This window comes from Plectrocnemia conspersa, unplaced genomic scaffold (assembly GCF_051122295.1).
Source record: "Plectrocnemia conspersa isolate PC_06_02 unplaced genomic scaffold, ASM5112229v1 ptg000010l, whole genome shotgun sequence".
In the NCBI taxonomy this organism is placed as follows: domain Eukaryota; kingdom Metazoa; phylum Arthropoda; class Insecta; order Trichoptera; family Polycentropodidae; genus Plectrocnemia; species Plectrocnemia conspersa.
In genome coordinates this window covers 31,550,636-31,574,851 of record NW_028277174.1, presented here as the reverse complement: position 1 = coordinate 31,574,851, position 24,216 = coordinate 31,550,636, and the positions used below count along the sequence as shown (strand labels likewise).

General features: G+C 30.6%; 2 protein-coding genes and 1 long non-coding RNA gene across 6 annotated transcripts; 2 read left to right on the top strand and 1 right to left on the bottom strand.

Annotated features, from left to right (window-relative positions):
• The first annotated feature begins 573 nt into the window (after nucleotides 1-573).
• LOC148231397 (monocarboxylate transporter 9-like) lies at nucleotides 574-21,754 on the top strand. 4 transcript variants are annotated; one of them, XM_088195286.1, is made up of 7 exons: nucleotides 4,301-4,422; nucleotides 4,491-4,623; nucleotides 15,768-17,541; nucleotides 19,524-19,994; nucleotides 20,061-20,282; nucleotides 20,586-20,871; nucleotides 20,943-21,754. In XM_088195286.1, exons 3-7 carry the CDS (start codon nucleotides 16,273-16,275, stop codon nucleotides 21,134-21,136), a joined length of 2,442 nt encoding a protein of 813 aa, XP_088051412.1. In that variant the 5' UTR covers nucleotides 4,301-4,422; nucleotides 4,491-4,623; nucleotides 15,768-16,272; the 3' UTR covers nucleotides 21,137-21,754. The 4 variants fall into 4 exon arrangements, with proteins under 4 accessions (XP_088051411.1, XP_088051414.1, XP_088051412.1 ...); XM_088195285.1 differs by lacking the exons at nucleotides 4,301-4,422; nucleotides 4,491-4,623 and adding an exon at nucleotides 574-648; XM_088195288.1 differs by lacking the exons at nucleotides 4,301-4,422; nucleotides 4,491-4,623 and adding an exon at nucleotides 574-760.
• On the bottom strand, nucleotides 15,128-15,818 carry LOC148231398 (uncharacterized). Its single transcript, XR_015811094.1, has 2 exons — nucleotides 15,707-15,818; nucleotides 15,128-15,386 (listed from the first exon to the last, which is right to left on the bottom strand). It is a non-coding gene; the product is annotated as an uncharacterized LOC148231398 (long non-coding RNA).
• Nucleotides 21,755-23,589: 1,835 nt separating the features above from the next.
• On the top strand, nucleotides 23,590-24,216 carry RpS24 (ribosomal protein S24). Its single transcript, XM_088195293.1, has 2 exons — nucleotides 23,590-23,744; nucleotides 23,825-24,216. The coding sequence occupies exons 1-2, from the start codon at nucleotides 23,695-23,697 to the stop codon at nucleotides 24,168-24,170; spliced, it is 396 nt and encodes a 131-aa protein (XP_088051419.1). The 5' UTR covers nucleotides 23,590-23,694; the 3' UTR covers nucleotides 24,171-24,216.

The following is a 24,216-nucleotide window of genomic DNA, read 5'->3' as shown; positions in this document are numbered from 1 at the left end:
AACAGAACAGGGAGTGCTTCACTACTTAAAAAGAGAGAACGCATGGAGATTTAAAAATTATTTTTACAAAATGTGATCTAATAAAAATGTAATAAATACAATATTAAATAAATATAAAAACGACTTTTTTAAATTATTTATTTAAACAAGTAAATATATTTAAAGTAAGTTTAATTGTAAAATTAAGTAATATAATAACGTATTTTGAATATTTTTTGTTCGGTATTACCCCATGGAATTGTATTTATTATACTACAATATTATTTAATAAGTTTATGTGTAAATATTTTTTATTAATTACTTTAATGGTTAAATAAAATATTTAGCTTATTCGCACATTAATAAAATATATTTACTTTTATGTTAGTTCAGTATTACCCCTTAAAATATTTTTATTATAATTGTGTTCCCCTAAGTAGTTAACTGTGCCTTTTGTCGATCAATCCACCTTAAAGATAAAATAAAATGAATTGAAAAGTATTTCAACTATGGCGAAATGCCAGGAATAAAAAAAATGTTTGACGTTTACTGCCGTCACGTTGGCATTACTCGTTGTGCACTGCGATTGTTGATGGTCGTTGTTCCGTTGACATCTCGGTGACCGGTCGTGTCCATAGATAATTTCCTCTGCCGCTATATTCAAATCGCGTAAGTGTTTTCATTCATTATTCACTGTGACTGAATAAAAATCACGCGAATTTTATTTTTACTAGCAACTCCCGAATCGATTAATTCGCAGTGTTTCGTCGGTTAGTGAAAAGTACGTAAATCGACTTACAGCTGATTGTCTGTACGTACATTTGGCGGGTAATTCGATTCAATTCAAAATGGCCGATGTTCGTTGATAAATTGTATTTGTTTATTTCTTTTTGTAAAAATTGCTTTTATTTTAGATTTTAAGTGAATCTATTTATTTACTTTTGCGAAAAAATGTACACGAGCAATTTATTGGTTCGCGAACGTCGCAGAACTTTCTGGAAAAATGCCAATTTTTTTTACATCGAAGGCTTGAAATATCCTAAATACGCATACGCATACGCACATTTCCAAGATATACTCGACATTTTTAAATAGACATGTCACAAATGTAAATTTTAAAAAGTTCAAAAACTACAAAAAAAATCCAAAACATGTTTACTGACGTAAACATTATTTCAAAATAATATTGAATCTTTCTAAATTTATAAAAAATGAATTTCTTAACTACAGCACTTCAAATACTTTTTACATGAGTATTGTTATTGCGAAAACTAATGGAAAAATATGTATCTAATGTTTTTTACCTACTTTTTGAATAATAACCCATAGGTAGGGCGGTTAAAAATATTAAGAGTGAATTCGATAAATGCACGTTTCGAGATAATAAAAATTAGTATTTTTTTGCCAAACTAAAGTCATAGTATAGTTTTTAAAACTTTTTTGGTTTAACGTTTTCTTTTAGAGACATTTTTCGCCTTTAAAAACTACAGTTTCGTTAAAAAGTCAAAAGAAAAGAACGCAAAAAAATAGAATAAAAATTTAATTATAATTAAATATTTTTTTTTATTATTTGTGATGTTTCGGTTTTTTTGATCACGGTAACTGTTGTAATTTAAATCAGATCATGACCAAACTTATTTTTGAAAAGTAGACTGTAAATATCTCAACTAAGCTTGTTAGCTAGCCTGATCCCCAATCTAGTTTTAAATATCATCAAATCCTTAGTGCTAAAAGAAACATTAGAGAAAAAAGTAATGTGGCTTAAAATATTATTGTCTTGAATTATATACCATAACCAAAGATAAGTGCCAAAATGTATCTTGACAATTGTGTAATATAAACAAAGGGTAATCCAGACCTCTGAGGACTGAGAACATAATTTCTCTGCCAACTCTCGGAAAAAAGCACACACAACTCTATAGTTTGTTTCGAAATACTTAATACCAAATAAATTCTAAGTAGCTTTCCGGAAACTAAAACCCGAAATTACATAAGAGAGAGAAATTTAATTAATCCATTGAAATGAGCTCAATTAAATACTAATTTTAAATAAATAATTAATGTTTATTAAATCAGTCATATATTTAAAAACTGTTTCCTTAGAAAATTAAAATAAAAAACAATAAGTTACAATTAGTCACTATTCTACATCCTTTATACGATGGCAAAACAAAATTAAATACATAAATACAATAAGAGGTAAATATTTTATTTAATGTAAACATTTAGTCGATAATATAATACTAGTATTAAAGTTTTTTTTTGTTTGCAAGAAAAGCAAAAAATGTTATGCATATTTCCCGTTTTTGAAATTTGAAAAATTCAAAAATCATCGTCAGCATTTTTGCTGACGATTTTTGAATCTCAGCCGATATTTTTTTTATAAAAAAAAAATAATATCTGACTATAATGCATAATTAGTTATTTAATCAAAAGATTATATAAAAGAACAATAAAAAATATACCACTTCTAACTGGCTAGTTCTAGTGCAAATCTATTTGACTAGTCAACGATTATGCGTAACGAATGCGTCTTTTTAAATTGTTGTTTATGTATGAATTTGTGTATTAAGTGTGCAAAAAACACATTTATTCTGTAGATAATAGCTATAGTTTATTTTATTGTCAAGTCATTTACCATTATGTATTATATTTATATTTAGTTTTTCAAATGTTTTATGCAGTTCTTTCAGATAGTTCAACTGCTGTAAAACGATTACTTTAGTATATTTTCAAATATAGTAAATTATATCTTCAAAGTCGATATTGAACAAACAAGTTGACCATCGCTAATAATAGGTTATATGTATAATATATGCACATAGTACATACAAATATATAATCGCACTTTAAAAAGATAGTTTTACTTAAGTACCAAAACATTTTAAAACCATATTTTCCACTTTAAAATAAACGATTTCAACAAAGTATCAATAACTTTAAATTCATAGTTTTCTGATTATTCTGCAATATATTATTTATTGTGTGTGTGCTTTAATCTAACTCAAAGTGCAAATTTTCTTCAAATTTATTTACGAAATAATGAAAAAATTAGTTTCTAATTATGATTATAATTATGATTTTAAGTACATTTTGATAAAAATAGTACCTATTGCAGAGTCTTATAAAGCGGCTCGTTTTTTGACTATTGGTTTTTGTAAACACGATATTTGCTGTAGTTTTAATCGGATTACACAAAAACTTTTTAGAAAAAAAAATTTTTTATTATACAAATTAAAATAAATTAAATCACATATTTGTATGTCACATATAGGATATAACGGATTTTGTGATTACTCTAGTCGAAGTTTCAATCCGATTTTTTAAATAGCTTTTTGCTGGCGTGAAACCAGTAAAATTATGGATCAATTGTTTTGTTACATTTTAAGGTATTTGTCAATTAGCACGGCGCAACGCTCAAAAACCACTGGGTAACCCGTGACACTCTAACCTAGCGCATGCGCGCCTGCAGTTATAAAATTTAACAGTTGCAAAACGTCCATTTGCTGTTCAAATACAAACCTAACCTGAACAAATATAATGTTTAATTTGTTCAGGTTAGGTTTGTGATAATTTACTTAGTAGAAATATATATCTACCGGTGAAAATGTATTCAGATATGATTTCATTTAAACAGTTAGTGATATTATATTTATAAAATATAATTTCACTGAAAAATACACATTCACCGTAATTTATTTTTAGTAAAAATAATATTATGAGGAAACGTAGAGTAAAGTAAGAAAACTAATTAGTGTATATGTAAGATTGATTTCAAATATATTGCATTCTAGGGATATGAAGCGTAAAAACTATAAAAAAATACACCAAAAATATGTAACTGTAATAAGAATAATATTATTTGATAAAAGATGTTTCTTGTAATAATCTTTAACTACAAAAATTATCCTTTAATGATGAAAAGGTAAAATAACTTAAAATTAGTTTAAAATGTATGACATATAATGGGCGTGAATAAGTTGACAAGTGAAAACTATCATTTTTTCAGCTCAGCACTTTTAAGGTTTGACATTTTGTGCATAATATTGTATTGCGATTTTACTATTTTATAACTGAGATGAGTTATTGTTAGTGTCTTTATGCGATAGCTGATTCAATTTTTTCTGGGCGTGATCTGGGTATGATTGATTCAAAATGATTCAAAAAAAAAAGCTGATTTAATTTTTTTTCGGGTGTGATACTTTCGTCATGAATACCATCAATCTTTTTGTAATAAAATTCTAGTGAAATCGTTTGATTTTTTCTTAAAAAAAATCAATTAAATTTTGATTTTCATTGTACATTTACATAACATTTTTAGGGATGAATCTAGAGAGTAGAAATGCATTTTTTTCTTGCATCCAGCCTTGCAGCTACCATCTGAAACCCGTGCAACTGAGCTATTTTTATCTCAGTAAGAACCAGTCTTCGCCAATATTCTAAGTTGTTACCTTTTTTATGCATTACGGCGCGATAAAGTTTGTTAACCTCTCACAGTTTCTAAATTACAGAATCGTCTGCGATCCACATTTGCTGTGGCATCCATCCAAATAAGATATGAATGTGTGTATACATGACGTCGTTCTAACAACCTAACGTCATATCTAGAGAGAAAAAACAAGTCGCCTGACCAAAAATCAATTGGCAAGTCAAAAACAATCAAGGAATTTATCTGCTGAACTTGATCTCTGCTGTGCATGTTTCGGTCAAACACGTGACGAAAACTCCTCAATCGATAAATTAATAACTTTAATCAAAACTTGAGTTATGTATACAAAAGCTGTGGAAGCACCGCTTCCACAATTTATTTTCCTAATAAATCATTATTACTTTTTTATTTAGAAATGTAACTGATTACTATAACGCTTGAAAAGAGATCGTTAATATTGATTATTGTGTTCTTTATCGCCAAATACAACATGGCTTTAATTTAATTTAACAGTATCTATCCTATTACTAAAGAAATTCGGTAGTCATTGCTTTGACAATAATTTGAAAAACGTACCATCTCTACTTACTTGCATATATCGGTTATAAAAGGGCTAGTCGCTTATTCTTCGACCAAGTTTAAACTTCAACTGCTTATGCTTTTATCTTAGTCATTTTATACCCCTCCTACGATTCATTGACTCTTATCATTATTACCTTATAGTCGATTTGTCAAGTCGTTCACCGTCTCTTATCTATTCCAACTTAGTTAAACATATACCAAAAATTATCAGAAACGAATTTAATACAGTGATGCATCATTTTACCATAATAAATCTAAATTATATGTGTTTAAATTAATATAAATCATTTATTATGGCCGTATTTTAACAGTTGATACACGGCTGTACAATTTTAATATAGAGTTAAACTCTTGACTCTTAAAGATGTTTTTCTCTGAACTTAGTGTGTGTCGATTTGGCGTAAGCTCCGCTGGATACGAGTTCAAGGTTAAATTATAATGTATTTCAAGTTGTATTATATTGTCAATGTTTTCTCAAGTGTGTATTGCTTATTTAAAAAAAAATTTTTTAACCTAAGGGCTGAAATTTTAAAATTATGGTAATGTTTTTATAGTTTTTAAATTGATATTAATATGTAGTTATGATCTCAATAGCTGTAAATAATAATCATTTTATAATAGATTTTATTTAGATTTCTATTCAGTAGTCATAGGGATTATTTATATGCATGCTCTTCTAAGTAGTTAGGATCATTATGTGTTTCATGATTTATAGATATTATTATGATATAAAATAAAATTTATAAATTAATATAAAAACGATATTGTCATTTTTAAGTTCTTCCATTATTTGAGTTAACAACTAGAACCCGGATATGTTGTCACAAAATTCGTGTTCCGTTACACACCTAACAATGCAAACTTGAAATTTATAGTTAATGAGAATACAGATTTGTGTTCAATAAAATACGTTTATTGCTATAAGGTTTTACATTAATTATTAAACAAAAAAAAGATCAGTTTAAATAATTTAAAATAAAGATATTAGTTTTAGTAGATTAAAAAATCGCTAGTTATACAATAAAATAAAATATATTTTTTTTCCATATATTTGGTATATAATATGGACATTTTTATATTGATTTAGTGATCTATCAATATTTATAAATACATAGTAAGTAATTCATGAAAAGTTCAAGACTGTTGCTTCTTTCATGAATTAGGCAAATTATCTACCGAATGCGTGAATTATACAGGAATTGTTTTGCTTATTTCGTGCATTGAGAAAAGTAGATAGTAGCTATCCATTCAGTGGTGTTTTTTGTAACTATACCAAATGTCATTTCAATATATAAAAATAAAATGCCAAAAAAGTCTAGAACTATAAATATGACAACGTAATTTTTTTATTATCATATATTCTCACGATTTGTATAGTGGTATATGGTCGATTTTTAATCTCTTATGGTGTAACTGTTGATAGGTAAGGTGCGATAGTAGCGCTCCGGTGGTGTTTTTCGTAACTAGACCAAATGTCATTTTATTATATAAAAATAAACCAATCATTAACTACAGTGATGTTCATCTTCATATGCTAAAAAAGTTTATAACTATAAATATGATGACGTACAAATTGTATCAACAGATAATTTGGTTAGGTTAGGTGCTCGCGAGCGGTAGCAATTGAGCGTTAGTCAGAACAGTGAACACCACATGATTCGTTGCAGAGTTATTCATGTTTTGAGCAACGCTGTCCGCAGTTGCATGAATAACTTGTTATAGTTGATAATTATTTTACCTGCCAATCTCCCGGCATCAGTTAATATACAATATAAGTAGAACACTATTTTAACGGCAATATTATTCATTCACTTTACAAGAGCAAAAAAATTTGATCCTTCAATAAACGTGACGTTTTGAAACTGTCAAAAATAACATTTGACTTAGTTCCAAAAATCCATCTCATTGGCTTAATGCACGAATAAGGCACGTATCTGTTCTCAAGTCGTATCGAAGAGCGGGTTGAATTCTTGAATTTTTGTGATTTTTTTATTTGGACCAGATCGTGCGGTCGCTTTATGCATGCTTTTCGGAAACGAAGTGGTAGTGATTTAGTACGTTAGTGTCCTAGCTTATATACCATTTAGAATTAGGTAGTCTAACGTTTCTTCCTGTCCTTAATTCTTTGACTAATATCGATAATTCGGGGCAGAACCAAACTCTTTGTTATTGCCTAATGCATACATATGTATAATACCTGATTATTATATTCTATGTATAACTACGTAACAATAGATTATAAATCTGTATATTTGACGATGTCGCATTTGACACTGATATTTTTACTATAGCAGCCTTTAATCATCCAAATATATACAGCAACTTTTTCCAGTGCTGTTTTTTATTTATTAATTTTAGCTTTTTAAACTTATTCGAAAGTCTTACTCCCGTGTGCTATTTAGAACATGCCTTATTCGTACTGAACGTGATACTGCCATTTAATTAAATTTCTGGATGTTTTTAATCACATTAAAATCATCGAATCTGTTTGCATTATTGCATCAGATATCAATAGAAGTGTTGAAGATCACAAATATAGATAAAACGATTAGTGCTGGTAAAAAAGTATGAGCGAGTTGTTATCGGTTTTCGTTATGAATCGTATCGCTCATATATCGATCATTGTTCAGTGACTAATCAAACTTGATTGAATATGCACTTCGTTTTGTGCTATTGGTTTTGACCCAAATTAAGTTGTTTTCAATTATAGTTTAGATCGATCTTTGCATATTTATTAAAAAAATTCTTCGGACGATGCTTAGCAGACTTGTAACAGATTCTTCACATAGAAGGTAAAATAAATCTAAGCTTATTTTTGCATTGTAGATAAACGTGCGTTGTGGTTAATAATTTGCTTGGTGATTCTGCAGATTTTATCACTTTCTATATTGACTGTCTTTAGGTGGTATTATTTTTTCACAAAATATAAACCTTTCCATGTAGTATGTCTGAATAACTAAGCCTTTCTAATCAGATCTTTTCTGGTATTATATTACATTTTATTTTACTCTGAACTGTAATTTTGTAATGTGATTTTGTTACTCCAAATCTTATTCAGTTTTGCCATAATCTATGATATATTTACACATTTTTTTGGTTATATATGTTTTGAGACCAAAATGGTATGACTTTGCACCAAAAATAGACGCCAGAGAAACTGGTAAAGTTTATTTATTTAAGAATATTAATACCACATATATATGGAAACGTATCTGATGTTATCAGATGGTGGAAACGAAATAGCTGGTCTTAAAAATCTTCGCTGGAGTGTCGGCGATATATTGTCTGTTGTGGTGTGATATTGTGATGATGCTGAACTATCCGCTGATGTTCCTTATGCGTCTGCTTCTCTGTAAGAAAGTGTCATTTTTTATATTGTTGGCTAATCGTTGATGATTATGTTATTGAGACAATTGCATCGATTCTTGGACACATCCACTAAATATATTCACGCCTTAAAAGTAAAACTACAAGGTAGACACTGTCGACGATTGTCAACCAAGGGGTAAAAGTAACAATAGTACTTTTGCGCAGGGTAAAACGCATAATTAAATTTTAAATGAATTTAATATTTAAAATATTTCATAATTAATTAGAAATCTTTAATTAAAATGATTTTTGATTATTTTGTTGTTGAAAATCGAAATTGTTGCACATTGTACTAATAATTAACTGACTTATGCTTACTGTTTAAGATAAAAGTATCGATTGTGCTATCGTTTTATCTACAATCTAAATCTTACTAGATTTATATATCTATTTATCCTGAATTTGGCGGTTTTAATCTTATCGACACGTTTTTCAAACTATGGAAAAGTTTTAAAAGATTAGGAGGAAAATATGAGGTTGAATTTAGGCGAGTCTAATTTGTGCAAAACTAATCCGAAACGAATGATCCAAAGAAGCTTACCATAAATGTCTTCCGCGTTTCGCCGAAATTTACATATGTACTTATCTATTTTTACTAACCATTGTTATCTGCACTTGTGTGATGTTTTACGACCATATACTATTTCCAATTTTGGCGTCAAGACCATTTTTATGAATACCATGATTCGTAGATATATATCTACTTATAATTTAGGGCTTCTTTTGACCGTGAGTTTTTAGGTCAGCTTTGGCGCGTTGGGAATGTTCAATAACTGGGGAGAAATTTGGGGCGTTTTCTTTATTTAAAGTATATTCTCTTATAAATTTTCTGTACTAAACATTATTATTATACTATTAGTTACATTATAATTTTGCCAAAAAACATTTATCATAATTAATAACTTGTTTTCGTATTATTTTGAATTGCAATCACTTTTAAATATATTTGTAATATAAATTACAAAGAAAATATACTTTAAATGCAATCATAAATGTAATGTCATACAAATATCACTAGTTTTTAACTCGGAAAATGAAGTCAAAAACAGTTTTCGAGATTGCTAAATTTCCGTACTTTTCATTCTAAAAAAAGGGGTTTTACTTAACTGTTTATGTGCCACGGTATATTTCACATTACATGACCCCAATGCCAGCTAAGAATTAAAAATTCTTATAACCCAAAAGAAGCTTCCGAGTGCTGTTTCTGGTGCACTTAGTCACTATTTGAACTTGTTAAAAATAGAAGTACTAGGGTTGTCATAACAAAACAATATATTTTTTACTTTGTATGTTAGCTTTCTAATAAAGCTAACATACAAAGTACCAGTAATATAAAAACAATAAAAAATCTTTTCGAATATTTTAGCAGTTTTCAGTAATTCTGTTATGTAACAGAGAAATTATCGCGCCCTTTTTTTATAATATATGATAGGGATGGCTGGCGAAGTGAAAACAAAAACAAGTATTGCATATGTAGATTTGTATCCGAATTTTTATATGAATCCCAAATGAACTTTTGTATTTTTAAATTTCATTTCAGAATATAACGTTATAATTTTATTCTGAAATTAAATGAAATTTAAAAACAAACTGTTCTTAATTTTAATATTAGATAGATATTGATATATAATACATTCTGCTCAATGATAAAAGCATTTGCATAATTTCTTAAATTAAATATAACATATTTTATAAAAGTGGCAAATGATATGGGCATGTATAACATAACCTCAAAAATTTATATTTTTATGTAAAATACGATTCCTTGTATCTTAATTCATGTCTTAGATAAAATAAAAATACTTGCGAAACTATGGAGTCAAATGTAAAAACTATATAAGTATATATGTAGTTTAACACATTATTGCAATAAATTGTTTATTTAAATGCAGTTAACATGTTTTTTACTTTTTAGAGTTCAATTGACATTTTCGATCAAACCATTTTGAAAAATTGCCCTTGTAGATATTTTGACTGTTCGTAATTCAGACTGATCCGCCATGTTGTTTCAAAATGGCGGCTGTTCAAAAACTTTAAAAGAGGTATAAATTCTTTAATATTGGTCCTAGAGAAAAAAGTAAAAAGGTTGTACCGGTTATTATAAATTTGCCCTTCCATTGCACAGAGTATCGACCAGATCGCTCGCAAAAAATTATAAATACGCATTTTTAATCATTATGAATAGAGGAAACTGTGCCAATCGTCGTGACCTTGCTGTATTAATAATATGTAATATGCGGAACGCATTTTACAGACGGATTATACAACGTACCGAGTCTAATATAAATATAGCTCCTGAATGACATTTCCGCCATTGAATTTTTGGCCGAGTTCTTGACCTAAACCTTGAGTGAAAATTTTGCGCAAAATCGTCGCTAGGCGACGGCGCGTGACGTCACGCGATGGAATCGATCAGCTCTTTCGGTTACGCCTTCGCCCTTTGACCTTACCAAGCCTTCGTATTGTAAAAATTCGGTAATTTCGTGCTATGAAAATCGGTGAAAAGAGGATTTACTTATCGATTGAATGGCCACTGGTTTAAGTATCTGTCCAAAATTTCTTAGGGTCATATCCAGGACACGAGCATGATTCATATTTCGCAACGCGAAAAACACATGCTTTGGTCAGTGATAGTCAAAAACGATCGCGTGTATATTTGTTTAAGAAATTGTCAATAAACAAAAGTAATAGAAACTGGCTAATTTTCGATATAAATACTGCCTAATTTAGAGAGTCCTATGACAACACTATCACCATGAAATCACTCCGACTCAAAATTTAAATATATATATATATATGTTCTTATAAAAAAATAAGCAAAAACCTTCCAGAGCTTATATTTTTAGATTATGGAAGACGTGTCATTGTGTGAACGATTTAGTTTTTTGTATTGTAGTTCCTTCAGTAGAAATAATTTCTGCATCACTCATCTGCGATTACTTTATCTAAAATAATTTAAGAGAAAGCTAATTATATCAAAGATATAATCATGATATAACTTTCATATTTTTACTCCCGAATTCAATCACAAAAAATAAATATTTATTCAAATGACCTTCTATTTACGTTTTTTATGCTTAAAAATATAATTTGTTTTTACTGAATTAGAGCTTGGCAAAAAAATGTATAACATTAGATTAGTAAGAAAAATTATGCCTTTGGAGAAATAAAAATAAATTTAATGATAACTATTTTTACATTTTCTATTATAATGTAAATCATCAAAAAATCTCTGCTTCAAATTAATATTTTTATTTTACATATTTTTTCATTAAAAATATATTACTAGCAAAATTTAATCGTAAAGTTTCTAAAAATACTCGATGCAAAAAAGAAATACACAAGACTAATAGTAGCACTATACATATTTAAACAGCGAGTTCAGATTTTTTTATCGGAAATTTTCCATTCAATGAATTACGTCATCTTCATCGAACACAACATAAAAAGTTACTTACATCGTAAATATGTTTACATGCAAAATTTCATAAATCAGATTTTGATTAAAGTCTTATGACTTAATTGGTAATTACAGAATTGTATTATATTTTTTTATGACTACACATTCTTATTAACTGGACCGTAAATATTAAAGTATTCGCTTTTTATGTATATCAGGGGTAGTTAAGTCGGCGACAGCTAAACATTTTTCATACTACTGTTGTATAAATGTCAACAACCAGCACATTAGATTTAAAACGATAAATGAATTTGAATAGATATATTAAATTCCCTGCGAACGAATTGTTTGTCGTATTTCATTTATAAATAAAATTTACATATACAAATATTTTCACTACGTGATGTGCAGTTTATTAGCAAAATATATTTGACCAAATAAGCCTACGGATTTTGTTTCAGTAAAATAAAAGTTAAGATGCGTGCATAAATGACAGTTTAAACTTTAAACTTTTCGTCAATGAAAGGAAATTATTTACATATTATATATAAGTCGAAAACACAGGGCCAGAAAAGTGTAATAAAAATATATTTTTGTAATAATATTATTCAAAAATTCCGGCCGCAAGAATTATGATTAGATTAGATTAGATTTCTGTATTTAAACATGCGCACTGTACGCCGTGTGGTTTTTACGCCGAATAGACGCATTGTCTTTTACATCATTATACACAAAGAAGTAGTTTTTCTGTTCATTACGAGCGTTTAATAAGCGTGCTAAAAGGGATCTGTTCCGTTACTCAATTTTGTTATTTAATAATATACTCTTGTCAAAACAATATGTTTTTTCTTTTTAAATAAACAACATTTGCCGTAAACTATTTATATTGTTTTTTCTCTAAGCTATTTTAATGAACTTAAATAACTACCACTTTAAAATAAGAACGCAACGCTAATGCTTGCTATGTATAATATGTTAATATCCATTAACTGTTATTTCCGTTTAAAGATCCGTCCGATAAAGACCGCAAAAATTATTTAATTTTTATATTTTAATATATTGTATATATATTATAGAACATTTTATCTCTTTTTTAGATTTTTTTAAGCAGAGCTACGAATTTTTAATATTTTTATTTGCTATTTTAAAACCTTTTTGAATAACCGTAATTTTGAAACAATAATCTGATTTGGTTGACTTGCCCGAATTATTTATAAAAGCTATTTTTAGAAAAGGTTTTGTCGCTATGTTTATATAATAACTCCGGAAATTATATTGTCCTCAAATTTCGTTATATTCCACTTGTGACGGGTGGCAATTAGACACAAACCAAACCGCTGCAGTAGTATTTATTGTATGACATACTGTTTAGTTACATGTTAAAATATGATAAGAGAAATCGGCGGATGAGGCTCCGCCGGTCGTCGTCTTTCCATCGAGATTCACTACAAAATGCGTTGCCCTCCGCCGCCGTCACGTCAATGTTACCAGAGTACCGCCTATTTTAGGCTATAATGAATAGGCACCCACAATGGTAATATTAAAATTAGATTAGACTTAAAAGAACAGATAGATTTTAATTTCAAGAATGGTGTTACGTTCATTTTAAAATATTATATATTTTTTAATAATTTGCTTTCATTAAAAAAAAGTGCAAACGTATATTTTATCGTGCAGCGCAAAATGGCATTTATATTTTTGATTAATATTCTAGATCTCCTCATATTCCGAATAATACAAAGCATTTATAAGCCTATAGGATTCTCCGTTTCTACGCGGCTTACTCTATTGTATTGTATGTTTATTTGAGATATTATATAGATATATTACTGTACATCTTAAGGATGCGAATATTTAATAAAAATTAAGAATGAAAAAATATAGTGATATTAGTGAAATATATATGTCTAAAACTGTTGTGTTTAAAATATACATTTCGTTAGACTTTTTGTTTTAACGATTTCATGCGCTTAAAGTTGACCTCTGATTGAGCTAGTGATACAACTAGTTTTTAATAAATTTACCGACAACTTTAGTATAAATTTCAGTCTTTTTACAGAACCTTACGGTACATTGAAACATTTGTTTTATATCGACATGTGCTGTGACGTATTAAGGAAATTATGTAGATTAATTTCAGCATTAATTATGCTTCAGTATCTTATATCACATTTGATCGAACATAGATATAAGTATTAAGCACAATATGGAACGTACTTCTGGTTGTTTAATTAATTATAATCTAAGTTCAAAGTCACGGTCTGATGAAGAAAAGCGTTATTTGGATTCGCAACGTATCACTTAATCGTGATAAATATTCGAGTAATAGGCACACAACCAAATCCACTATGTCGTTATCGATTAGCTCTAAAATACACTGCGTTAATAATTAAGTTTTGGAAGCAATTCGAGCGCGAAATTTCTGCGTTGATAATAATTTATTTCCCTTGAGACTGACAATGAAAATTTATGGAATTTTCAAGGGTTTCACAAAATATTCAAAGTGTACAGGTACAAGGCGAGCAAGTACACGCAAGACTGACACTGTTTCCACAATTAAATAAAATAACTCAATATGTTGTATTGGTCGTGAATAATCATATTACATAAACGAAAATATTGATTTTTCGCAGTAAACGGTAACCTTGAAGGACTCTCGTTACTTCACTGATATATATGCACAGTAAAATACCTCAAGGATTTATAAATGTATTTATTTAATGTGTATATACTGCTGCAACTTAAGAGCGATGTATATTATCTGGCAATTTTATTAATTATATATATTTTCAATAAAAAATTACTCCTTTATCTAAAAATAATGCATAATCAAACGCTCGATATAACTCATGCACACACATAGCAATGCGCTTATGCATGTGCTTACTCCGCACAATCCAGTGCTGCCACATTACAAAATTACATCAACGAAATACATTCAATTAAAAATTATAATCGAATATGTCGATGCATGCAATTTTTTAATTTTATTATTACCATTTTTTGTCAAAAATCATAATTCTACGTTATAAACTTTTAATTCTCTGTCATAAAGTTTAAATTATCCGTCAAAAAATTATAAATTCACCGTATTAAATGAAGTATTTCCTTGTAATCAAAGAAGAAAATTAGTTTTTATTCTCTCCTATAAAAAAAATTTTTGTGGCAATGGTTGTTCTTCAAATAAATTCCCTGAATCTAAATGAATACCTCAAATTATTTATCTAGGTTAGAAACCCTTGAATACTTCCGGAAATTTGAATCAATCAAAACTATGCAACTAGACATAAGTGCTTCTGAAAGTATTAATGTAAATCAGGCAACGATCGTTGGTGAATGGATATGTGGTGATATGACTAGGAACAAAATGCAAGCCGTGTAATTTATATTCAATTTTCTTATAAACGTAGAGAAATTGGTGACTAATATAATACAAGAATTGTCATAACATTCAGATTCCAGAAATTCTTACAAATATTAAAAAAAATAATAAGCTCACCTCAAGCAGATCGATCATCTTCATCATTTGCAATAAAATTAAAACCCTATGTCCTTGAGATTTCAGTCTTTTCAACAGTCCGTCGAGTATATTAAGTTTACCGGCGTCAGTAATCAAAGTTTGCTTATCTAAAACGCAATCATCGTTTTTAATGGAGTTATTAGGTTAGAAATGTTCTATAATAAATATTAAAATAATTAAAAAAAAAAAAAAATTTTTTGTACATATTTATATACATATAGTAATCTACCTAATTCTTGTGAATTTTTTAATAATAATATTGGACCAGTGAAAAATTGGTTAAGATTTATAATGTCTTTGTAAATATGATATGCTTACATAGTTAAATAAAGTGTAAAGGTTGAGTTAAATTATGTATAAGATAATTTAGTTATCTAAAATTAATTCATTAGAACTAGCAAATTGTTAATTAAGAACAAAATATTACCAGAATTTACCACATTATAAAGACTTTTTAGATATTAATCGTTGTTTTTGCTTTTTTTCAGATCGCTCCAGATTTTGGATGACAACCAATATCGGCATGACCCGACAATCACTAGCAATTTGAAGTAGACGTCAATTTTATTGCAATTTTGGTCCTCAGGACTAAAATTTTAAACTCGTAAGGGTCCAATTCACTGGTCATTGATGGTCCTGAAATTGAAAAAACGTTTTGTGATCAGAGCTAAAATATTACAACCGACGGTGTGTCGTTATTCAGCCAGGGATCCCAGATTAAGATACAGCATCGCTCAGTCGGAAACTTCACCCTCGTTCATCTAAGCATTGTATATATCTCTATTCACTTAGCTTTCGTTTTTCTGCTTCATCCTGGTCGTTGCCATTTTGAGTAGGATTAAATTGTGATTTTTATGCTGTGCATGTCAGAGTAATCTGATTGTGATAATAAAAGTAATACGATAATATAATTTTATAGATTTATCAGTTTTGTTTTTTTTGTTCAATTTTTTTGAGACACTACGGTTTTAAACAATCGCCGCGTTCCATAGAATGGAACCGTCGCTCTTGCTTCAGAGAAAAGGCTGTGCTCCTATCATAGGATGGACCGAACCGTCGCCGACACACACTCCCATAGTCGAAAAGACGCTTCTTAAAAACTTAACTCAGTCGTCCCCGACTATATCGTCTACGAGTTCAGGCATCGATTTAGATAAATCGTCTTTTAAAAGCACTTCTGACTATTCACCCACAGTTTCGAGCATTTGCGATGAGCCAATATACCTTTCAACTAATAAGAAAGTACTTAATAATAACGACGACGTTGATGAAAACCTTAAACGACACACCGTCGAAAAGAACCCAACACCCGAAGGCGTTAAATTCATCGGTATATCCGACGATAGCATCTGTTCAAAAGATGACGATTACGACAGCGATGAGAAAGAAGACACTGATGACAAGCTGCCAAAGATTCCGGACGGAGGATGGGGTTGGATGGTCGTACTATCGTCGTTCGTATTGTCCGCAATCGCCGACGGAATCAGCTTCTCGTTCGGCCTTATATATATAGAGTTCTTGGATCATTTTGGAGAGAGCAAATCTAAAACGTCTTGGATCGGAAGCTTGTTTTTATCAGTGCCTTTGATGTCCGGTCCGATCATGAGCGCATTGGTAGATAAATACGGCTGCCGAAATATAACGATGCTCGGCGGATTAATATCATGTATCGGATTCGTTTTGTCATCATTCAGCAATTCAATAGAAATGTTGCTGTTAAACTTTGGCATAATCGCTGGCTTCGGATTAGGAATGTGCTATGTTACGTCCGTCGTGTCCATCGCTTATTGGTTCGACAAGAAGAGAACTCTCGCCGTAGGCCTAGGAGCTTGCGGAACTGGAGTCGGTACTTTTATATACGCACCGATGACACGGTACTTTATTGAAAGCTTCGGGTGGAGAGGAACGATCCTCTTGCTGGCTGGAACATTACTGAACATGTGCGTCTGCGGAGCCATAATGCGGGATCCGGAATGGTGGATCTTAGAACAAAAGAAGCAATTGAGTCAGAGCAATAAATCCATGCGTGGTGCTTCGAGTTGCGGATCGGTCTCGAGAATTTCAGGAGGCGCCGAATCGACTTTCCTCAACCCGGACGAACTGAAAGATTTAATCAAGAGCGGAGAAACGCCGGAATATATCCTAACTACTCTTGCTACGTCAATAGCTGCTGGTCAAAACGAAGGAAAGCCAAAACAAGATCAAGAGCAGCTATATACATCTGTGATCAATTTGCCGACGTTTCTTAAGCAAAGTGAAAAGGTAAATATATGATGTTTGACTTAAATAAATAATTGTTTCTAGATGCCAAGATAATTTTGAATAAAATTAAAGTATACTTCCCGATTCTTTTGTACCATTTTAAAACCAAAAATCTATTTGCATGCTGGCCTAAGTGGGCCTTCCTCTGAGGATGTAGCTTAAGCTAAGGCATAAGATCTCTCTGTGTTGATAAGTTACGTCCTTACTTCGAAAGTAAAGATCTAACTGCTACGACTCAAATCCATTATCTGGCACCTGGCAGAGAGAAAGGGGTTCTCGGAACCAAAACTTCTTTAATTTAAATGACTAACTAAAGTTTTCATCAGCAAGTAACTTTTAAATGAAGCTGTTTTTTCTCCTTTCGAAGCAGTTTAACGTTATAAATGGTCGTCACAAAACTTTCTACAAAAGTAGACTATAAATCACTACAATAACCAAAATTATGATTTTGTATTGAAAAATTTGTAACAATATTTATTTAATTTTATGACTGACTAAAATGAAATATTTAAAAAAATATTTTCGCGATAGATTCCAGGCTGTGTTCTCTATTTATTTATTTTTGAGGAATAACCTGAGAATTTCTGGTTTATAATTAGGGACGTCATTTCAGCTTTTTCCAGGGGTAACCAAAAGTTTATTAATTTTACCAGCACCTGTCAGATAAATTATATTTTCACTGGTAAAAATATATAGAAACCGGTCGAATTTTTTTTTAAATATGTCATTTCAGTAAAATCATATTTAAAAAAATATTTTCGGGATAGATACTTTCCTTCATTTTTTTAGGAATAACCCGAGAATTTCTGGTTTATAATCAGGGACGTCATTTCATCTTTTTCATAGTATTTTAATAAATGAATTATCTAGCGTACATTTTAAGGCTTTTTATAACAATATTACGACTTAAAGAATTAAGTACATCTAAACCGAATTGTTAGCAATAGGAGAGCGCAAAAAACAATTATCACTTCTCAGAAGTCAAAAATCCACGTCAAAAGCAATAAAATAGTGCCGTCGCAATGGGAACGCTCGTTACCGAGCGTTCCCACTGAGAGATGAGTTGACTTAGTTTGTATTTTGGATTCCATTATTAGTCTTAGAACTTTCATTAGGTTAGGTTTGGGTTTGAACAGAAAATATACGTTTCGCAACTGTCAAATTCAGTTTCATATACATTTTAGAGTATCGTATAATTTTACTAGCTGTTAAATTATATTTTCGCTAGTATAAATATATATCTACTGACGAAAATGTATTAGGACTTCTCTAGTAAATTCTCCTTACCCTCTTCCCCCCTCACTAAATGACTTAAATGAAGTGTAGTACACATCAGGGTATATTTTAATGATTTTTGTGTACCTATTTTGTCAAAATGTTTAAAAACAATCAATTTTGAACAAAAAATTTGCAACACATGCATATTTTACATTTAAATCAAGTAATCTTATCTTTGTGAAAAAAATCTTGTATAGTGTTGAAAAGAAAACATTATCAGTTTAAAAATGAAAAAAAATGTTTTAAATAAGATTACTATTATTTTCACCGCAAAGCACCACTGAAATGGGCATGGAAATCGTAAAAAGTACAACAAAAATTTGCACAAACTGTTTATAGGATATCTCAAAAATGTATTTTATAATATTTTTATCTAAATTGAAATGGTTTTATCGATATGAAAACTTGGATTGAATTTTATTTTTTTTCTATAGCTCATGAGAAATATCATGTATGTATTTATCTTTACAATAAAAATGTTTTAAATATTTTCACTATAAAGCAACATTAAAATGGGCACAAGTTTCGTAAAAAGACTACAAAAACAGTACTAGATCTATTAAGAGTATATTTTGCAGTATATTTTCAACGCTAGTGCCAATTTAAATGATTCTATTGATATAAAAAGCTTGAATTGCCCTGAACAGTTCATGAGAAAAATCATGTATATATTATATTTATCTTAACAAATAATTGTGTTTTAGGTACCGTTAGAAGTTTTGGAACAGTTGAGCGCCAATAAAAAGTTGTATAATGTCATACTGGAAAATTATCCTTCGCTTTTGTCGTGCAGAAGTTGCTCGGAGAATAAGTTAATGACCGATAAGCCCATGACTAGAATGCCCATTATAATGTCGATGAAAGTGAAAGAATCCAAAAAGACAACTAAAGAAAACGACGAATATAATACCGGAAACGTCATGAATTCACCGTTGCTGCCTGCTAAAACTTCAATACTAAAATCGCCGACGATTAAATCTCCGACTAAACCAAATGAGCCGTGGATCAAAAAGCAATTTTCTAACAATCAAAACTATTTGAAGAACATCAAGTTACATAGGAATTCGGTTATGTACAGAGGAGCCATGTTGAACATTGCCAAGTACAGACTGCGAGCTTCCTCGTGTCCAAACATCTATCGGAACTCCATAATCCACATTGATCAGGAAGAAGAGGTTAAAATATTATATTATTACGTAGTTTAGTCCATATCGTAACCTAAAATATATTTATACTTTTAGAAATGGTACACAGACACACTGGATACGATCAAGAGCATGTTCGACTTTAAATTGTTTATGGAGTTTCACTTTCTTCTAATAAGCATGGTTACGCTTATACTTTACATATGGTTTATTATACCCTATTTCTATATAGCCGAACACTTGGTCAGAAATGGCTATACAGAAGATGACGGTGCCCTGCAAATAAGTATCATCGGAATTGCAAATACAATTGGAATGGTAAAATATTATATAAAGTAACAAACATTAATTTCTATCTATGAGTAGATTTCAGAGCTCGTTCTCGAAGCTTATTGTAATTAGACCATAATGTCAAACTCGCGATCTCAATATTTAAGCATGCGTTTGACTCCCGGGTGGTCTGTATAAATGAAACCATTGTGGTCGTTACGATCTTTAAAAAAACACATAGTGAAGTATTGCAATATTTAACTTAATCTACTCATATATTTGAGATTGGATGTTTTATTTCTCTTTCATTTGAATTATTGCTAAATTGTAACATTTTTTTATTTTAAACAGGTATTTCTCGGATGGGCTGGCGACCAACCTTGGATGAACATCCCAAAGACTTATGCTGTGTGCCTTTTTTTCTGTGGCGTTGCCACATTAGCTTACCCCCTAGTGACGTATTCGCATTATCTACTAAGTGTAACGTCTACTCTATTCGGATTATTGTTCGCCAGCAGTTTTTCTTTCACTCCGGTGATACTTGTGGAATTAGTGCCATTGGAGAGATTTTCCAACGCATATGGATTGATATTGTTATGTCAAGGAATTGGAAATCTCATCGGTCCACCGTTAGCTGGTAAAATCAATATATTTTTAACATGTTCAATAATAAAAAATATGTTTTACTAAGTAAAATCGTTGTTTCAGGATTTATATTTGATCTCACGAACTCTTGGGATTTGACGTTTTATTTGGCAGGATTTTTCATAATCATATCTGGAATGTTAGTCTGGATACTCCCCGTAACGGATAACTTTAGAATTATAGGATCGGCTCCGCTAGAAAAGGATTCGGAAAGAATATCTCAGTTGTCGCAGAGAGACAGTTCTAGTATTGCTTAGGTTCAAATAAAGTATCTCCTATATAAATTACCTTAAAGATTCTATCCTTAAACCCAAATAAGAATATGTCTCGAGTAATATTTTTTGTATCAACGTGTACTTATTATTTTCTACTGCTGATTGAATTGATTGCTTTACACTTAAAATGTTTTCATAATGAAACTTTAACTATGATGATGAGATTTTATACTATCGGACCAAAATCAACTTTAATAAAACAATTAATATTGTAGAATGACTCGTATTCATGAGTTAACGTGATTGCAAAATCATCTCATATTGAGAAGTTCATTCTTTACTTGTTTTATAAACAACCCAATGGTTAAATTTACTGCCATTTAAAATCTTCCAATTAAGAAATTGTTTACATAACTTTATAAACTTGATTGTACTATGTTTTTGAATCAATATTTTACTATTATTAGTATTATAAGAATATTAGATTAAATTTAAACACTATTTTAAATATACATTTTTAGGTGAGCTATTTTTTTTAATGTGTTGAACAGTATCAGTATTATGTATGTTTGAATACGAATTGTAGTAATGTTTTCGCAATATTTACAATTTTGTCTTGTTCGAATTAATATTATATTCGTTAATAAAATTTACAAACAATTTGTATTTTAATTTATTACCTCCAGTAAAAACAGAAACGTATAAAAAATAATATGTGTAGAACAACTACATATATTTGTTTATAATTTCAATAATAACCTTAACACCGCAAATATTTTAATTATTTCATCAGTTATTATAATAAACACCTAGATCCACATAGTCACGAGATAAACTATGTTTTTAAACTCAAATTTATTTAGCAATTGAAAATCTTAAGGGTAACTAAACCTCAATGAACATTGAATAATATTCTACAAAAGTTTAGGCGAAGATTATTATCAAATTATTATTTTTTGCCTGGAGGATTTGCAGTGGAATTTTATTGAACATTACTTAAAAACAGAAAGAGAAGGCAGGTGTGCAAAGGCTTTCGAAATTACACATGAAAATTCGATAAAAATGATGCTGTTAATAAACAAGGATTTGTCACTCCAGCGAGATTGATACGCCGTGTCTCAGATGGACGAATGTTATGGAATACCGAGAGGAGTAATGATGCTCTGTGAATAATACGTCTGTATGATCCTGTAGTTTTAGCGACTAATTGATTTATTCATTTAATTGTTCCGTATTTATAGTTAAAACGAAATTACACGATCAATGCGTTACAAGTGTATATTATGATAATTAGATATAATTACATAATGTGTATATAATGATAATTTAATTAATGTGTTGTCTGATGCAATGCCGAGATAAATCAAAATAAAATATATAAACATTACATAATCATGAGCGTCTCAAACCCGACAACATAAAAATCATATAAAGATATCAGTTGTATTTAATTTTTTCTGATATAAGAAGGCTGAATTATAAAGTTAGGACTAGTACCTGGTCCGCTGCGATTGATTACCACGGTTTATAAAACAGGCGCGAAGCTATTGCTAAATTAGAGACAAATATGGGATAACGGGGAGAAAGGTTGTCACCTCTCCAGTTTTGTGCCAGGTTTCATTGAACTGTCTCTGATTTCTGGGTTTCATTGACTTTTTTGAAAGCTCTCTCGTGAATTTCCCAAATGACCTTTGTTTTTTTAGAGCCTGTGGCGTTGAACATTCTCAGGACGGCTCTGCCGGGTAAGACCTTAGTCTAAGGTGCCAACCCTAAGCGGAAATTGGGAAAAGGGGTAGGTAGAGATAAGTCGCAGTCCGCTTACATAATAATCACTCTCATGAAGAGAACTAAAAGACGCGCATGAACTATTGCGACCAAGGGTGGCTCTGAGCATTCGCAACTAATTCAGTTATGTAGGGCTTTGCGCTCAAAGTAAAAATGAAATAAAAACAGATGTTAAAAAATGTTTATCTCAACATGTGGAATTGTAACTGATATAGCAATATTTTATTCTCTTAAAAAAACACGATGAAATCAAAATTGTGCAAATTCTTTTTCTTAGAAACAACAATTTTTTGCAGTTTGTGTAGTCTAGTTACTTTGAATGATGTACATGCAATTAATTTATTTGTGATTTTGAAGAATCGAAATATCAAACTGCATATATTAAAATTATTAAAAAAAATTTTGGATTTATGATGCTATATATTATATTATTGTATACATTTTGTTTTCGTTACATAACCTTCTTTTTGAGGGGAGAGTGACTCGCGAGAGCCGGCCCTGTTTTCAACAATCACATTGACAGAAAATTTAAAAATAATTTTGCGAAGCGTGAAATTATAACTTTTATATACAGTGGAGCATTTCTCTATCGTGCCCTATATATATTTTGATGAATTAATGAATTTTGCAAAATGGCATAATAGAGATAATGGTCGTCATCGATCGCGCTTGTGCCAACAAACTGCGTGTAGAAAAAGAAGAAGTATCTCGCTCTTTCCAACGCGTGTCGCGGCCCGGGTCCCAGGCACGTGTCTGTTAAAGAGCTTCCGCAGCTCCAGCATCGCCATAAACGACGCTAAAACAACTCCGACGAGATGAGCGACGGCACCGCCACTTTGCGTACGCGCAAATTCATGACCAACAGGTAAACTAGGATCGAAAGAGCGACGGACGGCACATAACCTCACTTACGATCTAACGTCAAAATTATTTTTCTCGCTTCAGACTGTTGGCCCGCAAACAGATGGTTTGCGACGTGCTCCACCCGGGCAAGCCCACCGTGAGCAAGACCGAAATCAGGGAAAAGCTAGCCAAGATGTACAAAGTGACCCCCGACGTGGTGTTCGTGTTCGGCTTCAGGACCAAGTTCGGCGGCGGAAAGTCCACCGGCTTCGCCCTCATATACGACACCCTCGACAACGCCAAGAAGTTCGAGCCCAAACACAGACTAGCCAGGCACGGACTCTACGAGAAGACTAGGCCCATGCGCAAACAACGCAAAGAAAGAAAGAATAGAATGAAGAAGGTCAGAGGTACCAAGAAATCCAAGGTCGGCGCGGCCAAGAAGTAAACTGTAACATCGTCTTATTTTAATAAAATAATGTAAAAAACATCAA

Excerpts from the sequence above, each read along its gene's own strand:
- LOC148231397 (XM_088195285.1), top strand. The coding sequence starts at position 16,273 with ATGGAACCGTCGCTCTTGCTTCAGAGAAAAGGCTGTGCTCCTATCATA. Across the intron at positions 17,542-19,523 it reads TTCTTAAGCAAAGTGAAAAG|GTACCGTTAGAAGTTTTGGA; the intron begins GTAAATATATGA and ends ATTGTGTTTTAG. Across the intron at positions 20,872-20,942 it reads CATCGGTCCACCGTTAGCTG|GATTTATATTTGATCTCACG; the intron begins GTAAAATCAATA and ends TCGTTGTTTCAG.
- RpS24 (XM_088195293.1), top strand. The coding sequence starts at position 23,695 with ATGAGCGACGGCACCGCCACTTTGCGTACGCGCAAATTCATGACCAAC. Across the intron at positions 23,745-23,824 it reads CGCAAATTCATGACCAACAG|ACTGTTGGCCCGCAAACAGA; the intron begins GTAAACTAGGAT and ends TTCTCGCTTCAG.